Source organism: Barbus barbus, assembly GCF_936440315.1.
Source record: "Barbus barbus genome assembly, chromosome: 26".
In the NCBI taxonomy this organism is placed as follows: Eukaryota; Metazoa; Chordata; class Actinopteri; order Cypriniformes; family Cyprinidae; genus Barbus; species Barbus barbus.
Window position 1 is genome coordinate 28066084 of NC_136754.1, and position 11506 is coordinate 28077589.

At 37.9% G+C, this 11506-nt stretch overlaps 1 protein-coding gene across 1 annotated transcript; it reads left to right on the forward strand.

Moving 5' to 3' along the window:
* Nucleotides 1–1781: 1781 nt before the first annotated feature.
* LOC306845815 (gap junction gamma-1 protein-like) lies at nucleotides 1782–11023 on the forward strand. The gene is made up of 2 exons (XM_079378793.1): nucleotides 1782–1996; nucleotides 9592–11023. Exon 2 carries the CDS (start codon nucleotides 9621–9623, stop codon nucleotides 10863–10865), a length of 1245 nt encoding a protein of 414 aa, XP_079234919.1. The 5' UTR covers nucleotides 1782–1996; nucleotides 9592–9620; the 3' UTR covers nucleotides 10866–11023.
* The last annotated feature ends 483 nt before the right edge of the window (nucleotides 11024–11506 follow it).

Genomic DNA, 11506 nt, shown 5'->3' on the forward strand with positions numbered 1-11506 from the left:
CCGTCTTTTTGCATTCAAGTTCTGAATAATCATATTGTTTGAGTTAAATGTTTATTCAGATCAATAATACTGCATAATTTCTATTGTGCTGCAAAGTAAAATTATTATATATTCCCTTTTGTTTTTTTTTTTTTGTTTTTTTTCAAGTATAGTCAGATATACACAGAATATACTATTTTAGTTCTCTGCAGGGTTGGAAATCAGCAGGGAATGGGGCAAAAATGGCACCAAAACGAACAAAATATGCCCACACAATATTAAAATAAAGTCATTGACTGCTTCAGGGATGGGGAATGTTCATTGCTCGCTTTATTCCCAGTTTGAATAACTGTTGTGTTCTTCATGCTACTAAGATGGGCAATGTGAAGTCTTGCTTTTTTTAATACATAAAAAGCAATAAACTATATCATAAACAGTTCTCAGTTTATTTTGTCTATGTAACCAACAAGAATACGACATGCAATTTCCCCACAGATGCATTTTAATGTATTCAATTAATCAACATTAAAACTCATTATTACAATATGAAGGTAAATAACTAACAATAATGATTTAATATTTCATAATATTGTAGCCTTAGCCTCTTCCACCTTTGCAGTGTGACTTCTGTGGATGTTGATAAAATTGTATTGATAACAGCCTACCGTATTCTGATTGATTGAATAATACTTTAATAAATATTTGACCAAGACAACACGAATGCATTTAATAAGGTAATTAAAAAAAATGGCCATGGAAATCAATTAGATGATGCAATTATTGCTCCTTAATGAAAACGTTCAACAATCTGAGAAGCATGAATGATGGGACACTCATTGACCTCCCTATAAGAGAAGGGAGTTGTCTGGAGAAAGCAACCGGGTTCTTCTTGGTGCCTGGACAGTAAAAGAAAGTTAAATCAAACCGGTCAAAGAAAGGAGCCCATCGAGCCTAATAAGGAGTCAATGTTTGGCTTGTTGGAGGTACTCCAGGTTGCAATGATCTGTCCAAACCAGCAATGCATTTTGAGCCCCATCCAACCAATGTCAATTTTGGTTTCACAATTACTTCACACTGTTTTTCAATGTAGCCTATCTCCGATATTTCTAATACTTAAACGAACGAGATCTCTTAAAAACGCTTTCATGACACACTTAACATATTAGAGGAAATGAGAGAACTGTTCCAAATCAAACTTTTAAAGTCCAATTGAAACCGTATATTTGCAAGCCAGAAACTACTTGGGCAGAGTTGGTTAACCTGCTCACCATCAATAATGAGAACTTCTGCCAACACCATATATGCTACAATGTGCCTTGGAGAACATCCAAGCACTTTGTTGGATAAGACACGGTGTAATGCATTGAATATCTTGTCTTTCCATCCTCGCCTGGGCAGAACATCTAAATATTATGACATACAAGAGAGCAAAAAATGTCAGGCACATAAATGCTTTATATTTAGTAAATCTGTCTGAAAATCGATGGTTTGTGTTCAATATGTTTAGGTTTTGTTCCTCTGTAACATTTGTGTGTAAATGAACCTCCATGTAGAACACTGAGCCAGTCACACATTTGATCTTTTCTATAGTAAACCTACTCCTTGTAGCATATTCAAGCGGTTCTGTTATGATTGCAGCACGTGAGGGAGTCATGGCAAATGTGCTGGAACACACCAGCGGTCAGTCTAGGAGTTTAAACCCTTGATTCAGGGCCATTAGCCTGAGGAACTCTTTCTCTCGCAGTTTTTTCTTTCTCTTTATACTTCCTCTCTCACGGAGGGTGCAAAACAAGCCAGAGTCAGAGATGAGTGTGAGGCGCCGCGTCAATGAGACTGACGGTCTAGAATGGGCTCACGGGACGCGGAGCGATCTCTGCGGCTGTTAGATGATGATGGATCCCCGATTCCTCCTGACTTCACCGAGCGCACCTGAGATGGAGAGCTGAGGGGTCGCCGCGGTTATGACCGGATGGAGCGCACGTCTTCTGGAGGTGTTTCCTCGGCGCAACTTCCCAAGGTCCGTAGTTTCCTCATAGGATGAGAGACGAAAGATATCACCGATCGAAAAATCCCACGAACATTATTCGGACCTATTTATTTCGTAATAATAGGTACAGTAGCTCTTAGCATTTGGCATTATTTATGTCAAAAATAAATAAAAAATAAAATAAAAAAAGATATAATTTAACCATTAATATTAAGCACACTTCCTTTAACTCTAAAACACAAGGGAATGCAATGCTAGGTTCACAATACAGGTAAAAAAAAAAAAAAACACATGAAAAAATACTAAATAGGCTACTATAGTGTTTTTGAACCGTGTGTATTATACTAGTATTTACAACACTTTGTTCATTAATGCTACAGCATACTGCAGTCGCCTTTTAACTATCATGAACTGATAAACTATAATAAATACTGTAGTATACTTTTGTTTTTACTACAGTAAACTGTAGTGTATTGTAGTATATTATACCCTATAGTTGTAGAAAACTTATTTGTTTATATTAATTACTAGTTGTTATATTACCACAACAAATTAATTCAAGTACTTTCAAGTAAAAAAAAAAAAAACGAATTCCTTCATATTGATACAGTAGATTCGTTTTAAGGTAAACTTTCTAATTGTTAGCTTATTTCCAGGTTTACAGTAAAAGAAACTACCTGTTCTCAGACTTTGATACATTTGGCATTTGCAGTTGTTCATGCAGAATATTATGTGTGTTTTAAGTGACTTAATTACACGACTTACAAGTCATATTTGAATGAACAAATGTGTGAAATGTAGGCTATTGTATAGTATAATATCATAACTACAGACCATAACATAAAAATGTAGATAACCAACATTTTGTGAAATAGGCCTAAATGTTGTTTTTATCACAAAATGCATATTTTATACACATTCTCTGTACTATAATTATTATAATAATTAATAGAATTTCTTGCAAACTGCTGAGTGAGTAAAAGGTTTGCTCAAATGAATAAGTCTACTGCCATCAGATTTCGTTCATTAATTAAGGGCATATTTTAAGGACATTTTGACTTGCTTAATTCTATGGCAAATCAAACACATTTAGGTGCTCATGTTTTACTGAATTGTCTGTGACAGTATTTGTGTATAGTTGCACATTGTGTAAGTTTCCATTGCAGATTTTCTTCAATTGTGTCTGTGTTTTGCAGTTTTATGGACAGAACAGATAACAGATGCACACAGTAGCCTATTGTAGCTGAAGATTTAGCCCCTATATGTGCTTAGAAATATGTAAACATTTACAACAGAATCATCAAATCCCATCTGTTTTATTAACTTCTGGAAAAGAGAAGGGGAAAATAATTAGCTATAACAACAACATAAACTGTTTGTCTTTATTTGACTACCTCCTTTTGTCATCCTTTGACATATATTTCGATTTATGATCTTCATGTTTACTCTGAGATTTTATTATAGGCAGTTATTACACACACACACACACACATGTTGGTTTGTGTGGTTTATGGGGACTCTCCATAGGCGTAATGGTTTTTATACTGAACAAACTGTGTGTGCTATTGCCCTACACCTAAACTTAGCCCTCACAAGAGACTTTGTGCATTTTTAGATTTGCAAAAAAACACCATTTAGTATGTTTTTTAAGCCTTTTGAATTACGGGGACATAGGCAGTGTCCTCATAAACCACCTTCATATTGTAATACCTCTGTCATACCCATGTCATTATACAAATTTGTGTCCTCATAAACCACATAAACATGCACACACACACACACACACACACGCATTCAGTGGCTTATTTACAGTGTGTTTAAGTGACATCCACCAGACAACTTTTCTGGCCTGTATTCGAAAGTCTTTGTAATTCTACATTTGATTCCATGAATGAGACTGAAGTAATAAGGTGATGAATGATGTTGAATGTAATATAATATGCAGTGGTAACAATGGGACTTATTTTTCATTGACTGATAATGATTGAAGTGACAAAAAAGTGACTAATAGAAATGCATAACCATAACTGAACTCGACATGACCCTACCTTAACTGACCTGGATAAATGACAACCTCCACATGTTGTTCTATGACTGTCCTCTTTACCCCATGTGCACAACCTGATCACTGAAAACATATTGCCAATTACACTGAGCAAACTTGAGCAGAATGATTTATTTCATTTCAGACTCAAATCACTGTTGAGGTTTCAGCAACTGCATTTAAAGACTGCACACTTTTTTACACGTTCCTTTGAAAGGATCCACTCAACCAAACACCTATTTTCCCTGAGGTGTCTCAGGCTATGAGGTTCAACGAATATTGAGTACCATCTGTGTCCAGTTATCCTTGCTTTCCTCTAAGATACACAATGTGAGCCTGTGGCAGCCATTCCTGCCGGTTCAGATGGTATGGGAGAAGACAAATCCCACATTAGGGAATGGCATGTTGAAAACACGAACAGGGGCCAGTTCATGTACTCCAGGGAGAAACTCCTTTTTTTTGTTTTAGCAAACCTTTCCAAAAACGTAAATCTATGTTTTAATTGACCGTTTGCTAAGCTCTGCCCCTTGGGGTTGATCTTGCTCGCTCAGATTTTACATCCGATAGGAATGAATTTGAGATTTCTATGAACTGGATCCTTTTTGACCCCTTGATTTTGATAGAGGGAGTGAGTCTACACATATGTGACCCTGGAACACAAAACCAGTCTTAAGTCGCTGGGGTATATTTGTAGCAATACATTGCATTTGTCAAAATGAGTGATTTTTCTTTTATGCCAAGATATTTTGTAAATTTCCTACTGTAAATATATTAAAACTTAATTTTTAATTAGTAATATGCATGAGTAAGAACTTCATTTGGACAACTTTAAAGGTGATTTTCTCAATATTTAGATTTTTTTGCACCCTCAGATTTTCAAATAGATGTATCTCAGCCAAATATTGCTCTATCCTAACAAACCATAATGGAAAGCTTATTTATTCAGCTGTCAGATGATAATTTAATAAATTGACCCTTATGACTGGTTTTGTGGTCCAGGGTCATATATGTCAGACATCTCTATATACCATAATGCAACATGATTGTGACGTCACGGTGCAGATTGTGTCAAGTTACCCCCACCCCACGCAACCCTATGATATAGGAGTTATTTTGAGATGAAGCTGCATAATACTTGCTGCTACCTTAAGCTGACTGTTTATTACACAGTCATATATTATTGTATAGCTATTTAATTTGTTTGTGCAATATTTTCTCCAACCGCCCAAGCAACAGGAAAAAAAAAAAGATTAAATAATAAATCAGCTCCATATACATTCCAATTGATCAAGGATTTAGGACTTTTGCTGTGAAGTGAAGTGAAGTGAAGTGAAGTGAAGTGACATACGGCCAAGTATGGTGACCCATATTCGGAATTCGTGCTCTGCATTTAACCCATCCAACGTGCACACACACAGCAGTGAACACACACACACCGTGAACACACACCCGGAGCAGTGGGCAGCCATTTATGCTGCAGCGCCCGGGGAGCAGTTGGGGGTTCGGTGTCTTGCTCAAGGGCACCTCAGTCGTGGTATTGAGGGTGGAGAGAGCGCTGGACATTCACTCCCCCCACCTACAATCCCTGCCGGCCCGAGACTCGAACCCACAACCTTTGGATTACGAGTCCGACTCTCTAACCATTAGGCCACGACTTCCCACAAACTTCCCATATCATAGTAAACATTACATAATCATATTAAATAAACAAAATATTTAAAAAAAAATCATGATACAGGACTTTTAATAGTAGACATTATTTCTACTATTTGGGAAAAAATTTTTACAACTCGTGTATTAAATATTTAATTAATAAAAATATCTATTTTTGACAGAAAACTATTGGCAAAATAATCCAAGAAGAGTTTTCAGGAATAAACAGAGCTCTGAGAAATGCATTGTATTTTATTTATTTTTTTCAGTCGATTCAATTCACCTTTATTTGTGTAGTGTTTTTCACAATACATATTATTTTATTATTATTATGCAAATAATAAATATAAAGTTTATTTTTTATTATGCAATTAAAGATTGTGACAATGTTTACATGTGCCAAATACAGAAGCCCATGGACCAAACATATAACATAAAAGTAAAAACATAGGCTAACTAAAGAAGTGTCAATATTTAAATATGTAAAATATTTAATATGTAAAGAGTGACAATATTTGCACATTGTAAAAAGTGTGTGCGCCTTGCCTTAAAATTAAGTAAATAATAAAAATAAGTTGAATTGTGAATTGAATCACAAGTGAATTGTGAAGTTCACCTTTTTTTTATTTTATTATTATTTACTTAATTTTAAGGCAACAGGTTTCCTCAATTTCTTAAGTTAAGTCAACGTATCACTTTTACAGAGTGTCTATGGGTGGGGGAGGAAGCAACTGAAATAGCATCTTAACAGATTAATAACAGATACAAGTAGTATAGCTTATATAAAAAAAGGAGACAAAAAATGTTATTAGCAGCAATAATAATAACCATAATAATAATAAAAAATAATGATTTCATTAAGACTGGGAAAGTGCATTGTTAACGAGTATGAGTGTTTGCACTGCTGGAATGCACTGTGCATTATTCACAGTGGTCCTTTGCAGAGGATATTTGATTATTGCAAAGAATGCTGTACCTCTTGTTGTATTTAACTTACGATAGGATATTTTAAGGATTTTGCATGTACAAGCACAGCCCATTATGCTTATTCTCCAGTACCTCAAACACATCAGACATCAATTAGCTTTTAAAGGAAAGTAGAGGTGTTCTTTCAGTCACAGGTTGGTCCAGAAAAGAGTGAAGTTGAGGCAAGGATCTGTTTGTTAACAGACTTTATTTACACAACAAAGGAATCCAATATCACAGGATATAAGCTAACAAAAATGCAAAAGTTTGACAAATGTGATTATGTGTATGCTTAAAGAGATGGGCCTTTTTAAAATTCTGTCGTCATTTACTCACCCAAACCTATATGAGTTTCTGTCTTCTGTTGAATGCAGAAGAAGATATCTTGAAGAATCTGGGTAATCAAACATTTGATGGTAGCCATTGAGTTCAATAGTATGGAAAAAAATACTATGGAAATTAATGGCTACCAGCAAGTGTTTAGTTACACACATTCTTCAGAATGTCTTCTTTTGTGTTAAACAGAAGATAGAAAAGGTTTTTGGAATAATTAATGTTTTTAGACTAGTAAAACTTGCAGTATGATTTTATAACACAATTTGGATTGGATTGGATTCAATTTATTGTCATTGCACATGTAGGTACAAGGCAACGAAATGCAATAAAGAAGAGAATACAGCACAACATGAGGAAAGAGAGGAGAAAAAAATAGTCCTCACACTACGCTCCTGAACGAGAGTGCAGTGTGAGAACAGACAAAAACCTCAGCATAGAGCACAGTCAACACAGGAACATAACTTGCATAGTAATCCAATTCAGACGAAAACAGCCATCCGGCCTGCAGCCATTACAGCGTGAACACAGACCCGTTATCAACTGACAGGATGAAGCGACGAAGGCGTGGGGATGGGGGTAGGGAGGTGAATATCTGTATGTGTGTATGTGTAAGTTCGTGTGCCTAGAGATCCGCCACGCTGGCACTCCAGACAAGTTGTCTCAGTCCGCAGATTGTATTGCCATGGAAACGACCTTGGCCGGAACCCAAACAATGATCTCTGAATGATCTTCATAATGATTTCTGAATTCATGACCCTTTAAAAACATTGATCATCATTATGTTCTACTTACTCTGAATGCTGACAAGTCGACATGAGCTTTCAGGGTTTATGGTGCCTGTTTGGAACACCCTGATATCTAATACATCTAGTGTCTGAATTTTCATGGTGCAATCTGATGTTTTGCCATGTTTAACACATTTACCCAAATATCAACCATCTTAAAGATCTTTTAGATCAGAGGTCACCAAACTTGATTCTGGAGGGCCGGTGTCCTGCAGAGTTTAGCTCCAATTGCCTCAACACACCTGCCTGGAGTGACTGTGGTTTGGCCCACTGAGAGCCAAAAAGACTGAACGGCAGCATTGGTTTTCAGTGTGAATGCTGTGACAGAACACACAAAACACATCTAAAATGAGAACGAGCTTTGCGACTACAAATAGATTTGACAAGAAATCTGAGGTATATTTTTTACAGACTGCTCAAAGCTACAGAAATGGAAATCAAATGGATCCCTGCAATTTAAAGAAACAAATGGACTGCAGGCAGCGAAACACAGATTTGCAGTTATCATTTTATGTTAATATGTTGAATTTTGCAGGATTGTTATATTGTATTGACAACTCATCAATTAAATATTTACCATCTTATGTTCTGCATAACTGGATTGTTTTTAAATAAACACTAAAACAATTATGCTGGACGATATGATGATTTAAATTGATATAAGAAATCACCCAGATTTAGACCAACCCATTTTATATTTACAAAATGCGTTCACAGGCAAATTTGCTTTATGTATTTCCCTGGCGTCTAAATCAGGCATATATAAATGTCAGGAAACACCATTCCTGGCTGCATATCTATATCCATGGATCAGTATCCAGGGTAAGTGTAAGGCACTCTATATCGAGCCTAGTCTCGCGTAGCCAGACCTTCAGACTGCCGGCTGAAGGTCTGGAATCCATGGCAGCTTTCACTGACCAAGGCCTGCCCATGAGGCCGTTTGACTGACATGTCAATCAACCAATCATAGTTTTTATTCGTTCAGCATCATGTTTTGGTGTGTGGAGATGTCAACACAATAACAGACCGGAGTGTAAAACTCTCGGAGGTATTTGAAAGATTCTATGCTGCGAACTTTAAATATTTCACATCCTTTTGAAAATCCAGCATTTAGGCTGGTTGATCCTGATAAACGCTCTTCGTCACAGTTGTAAACACGACCGCTTTCTTCTTTTGTGAGGGGGTTTGGCGCTACGGCATCTTTGTTTCTAGGCGGAACGTCTACTGGAAATCCTGTATAATTCAACCCATCCCATGACGAAGTGTTTCCACTTTTGTGTGCCATATGTATCAGACGTTCAGCCAGCAGTCCGTGGGCGTTACGTCTGAGGCTGAGACTATATCGAGTCCAACAACCTTAAGTTTAACCTAATTATCGTCGATTATCTTAAATTTAATAAGATTATTAAATCCAGTCATGCAGCAGGGTCTTTTGCCACACAGTCCGGCTGAGGGGCATGTTCCGGTGGGAAAGTGGCCTCAGTGCATATCCTCTATACCTAGTAAGACCTTGATTAGCTGGTTCAGGTGTGCTTGATTAGGGTTGTAGCTAAACTCTGCAAGACACCGGCCCTCCAGGACCAGGTTTGGTGATCCCTATATTTGAGTTTTTGCTATATATTTTTGACATCTAAATCTTGCACCATGCAAACATCACTGACATGTTTTTTTTTTTTTTTTTATCAGAATGTTGCCTTGTTAATGAAGCTGGATAATTCAGGTCATGGCAATCAACTCTTTTGTGTCAAAAACTCATTTTTCCCAGTATCTTTTATGTGAATGCATGTAGATTTTTTTATTTTTTTATTCGGCTTACATTTCTCATTTTCCCTTATTTGCAGAACATAAGTAAAGAGTCTCTGTCACCAACATGAGTTGGAGCTTTCTCACTCGACTACTGGAGGAAATCCACAACCACTCCACGTTTGTGGGGAAAGTTTGGCTGACTGTGTTAATTATTTTCCGGATCGTTCTGACCGCAGTGGGAGGTGAGTCAATCTACTCCGATGAGCAGACAAAGTTCACCTGCAACACTAAGCAGCCCGGCTGTGACAACGTATGCTATGATTCCTTCGCTCCGCTGTCGCACGTCCGGTTCTGGGTGTTCCAGATCATCATGATATCCACCCCCTCCGTCATGTATCTGGGTTACGCCATCCATAAGATCGCCCGTACCTCGGAGGAGGAGCGGTGCAAGAACCAGATTTATCAAAAGAGGAATCGCCACAGTCAGTGGAGAAATGGACACCACCTAGAGGAGGTCTTGGAGGACGATGATGCAGAGCCAATGATCTATGAAGAAGACACTTTGGATGAGCAGGAGGTCAAACCAGAGCCAGACAAGGGCAAAAGCCAAGATCCAGGGAAGCACGATGGCCGCCGTAGGATCATGCAAGAAGGCTTGATGAGGATGTATGTGCTTCAGCTTTTATCCCGTGCCATCTTTGAGGTGGGGTTCCTCACGGGTCAATATCTCCTTTATGGCTTCCGTGTTAACCCTTCGTATGTCTGCAACAAGATCCCATGCCCGCACAGAGTAGACTGCTTCGTCTCACGACCCACCGAGAAGACCATCTTTTTACTCATCATGTATGTGGTGAGCTGTCTTTGTCTGCTGCTCAATGTTTGTGAGATGTTCCACTTGGGGATTGGTGCCTTCCGTGACACTCTTCGTAAACGTCGAAGCCATGGCCAACAACCTCCATACGGCTACTCTTACTCCAGGAACATTTCTAGTTCTCCGCCAGGGTACAACCTGGTGGTTAAATCTGACAAACCGAGTCGCATTCCCAACAGCATCATCCTACAGGACCAGAACATGCCGAGAGTGCTGCCTGAACAGCATTGCACAAGTCCTGATGAGAATATTCCCTCTGACCTAGCTACACTGCACCACCATTTACGAGTAGCTCAGGAACAACTTGACATGGCGTTTCAGACATATAACACAAAAAACGCTCAGATCTCCAGAGCTAGCAGTCCTGTGTCTGGTGGCACAATGACAGAGCAGAACCGGGTCAATACAGCTCAGGAGAAACAGGGCGCAAGACCCAAAGCCAGCACTGAGAGGGCAGGGACAATAGCAAAAAATGGAAAGACTTCTGTGTGGATTTAACTCTCATCTGACTAGTCATGAACCATTATCCTCCAAAACATATTGTTTAGTTCGTGAGGGCATGGCTGAACATTATGTACACAAGTTCTGTTGAACATTAAACAAAACTGAAAAATAAATATTTTGTAGATGGGTAGTATTCATTTCTGAAACTCTTTACATTGCTTTACTGTGTTCTCCCTTCCTCAGAATAATTTTTATGTGCTTCTGTACATATGTTACATATATTAAGTGTGACTTTTCTCTAAATTCCAATGCATGCAAGTGTATTGACCATATTGGAAGTCTGTCAGATAATTTAGTCTTTAATGGATCATTGATTTAATTTGACTATAAGAACGATCCCTATGTATCTACTCCATTCAAATAGTCCCGTGAGCCCTATATGTTCTGTTCTTTATGTTCTCCTATTATTATTAGTCTGTGGCTCTGTTCCAAACCAAAGTGAGCTGCCCACCTATCCCTAGGTTTTAAAGTGTATGCATACTGGCGATTAAGGCTGTTCCTGTCAGTAAGCAGTAAGATTATGCTGCATTATACAATTCCTTATTTTGGCCAGATTCTGAGGCTTCACAGGTACTGTATACCTTATGGATACATCCCAGAATGCATTGTGATGAAAATGTGATCAAAGATGGTGA

What these genes read in the sequence shown, in the direction of transcription:
- LOC306845815 (XM_079378793.1), top strand. Translation starts at nt 9,621, where the DNA reads ATGAGTTGGAGCTTTCTCACTCGACTACTGGAGGAAATCCACAACCAC.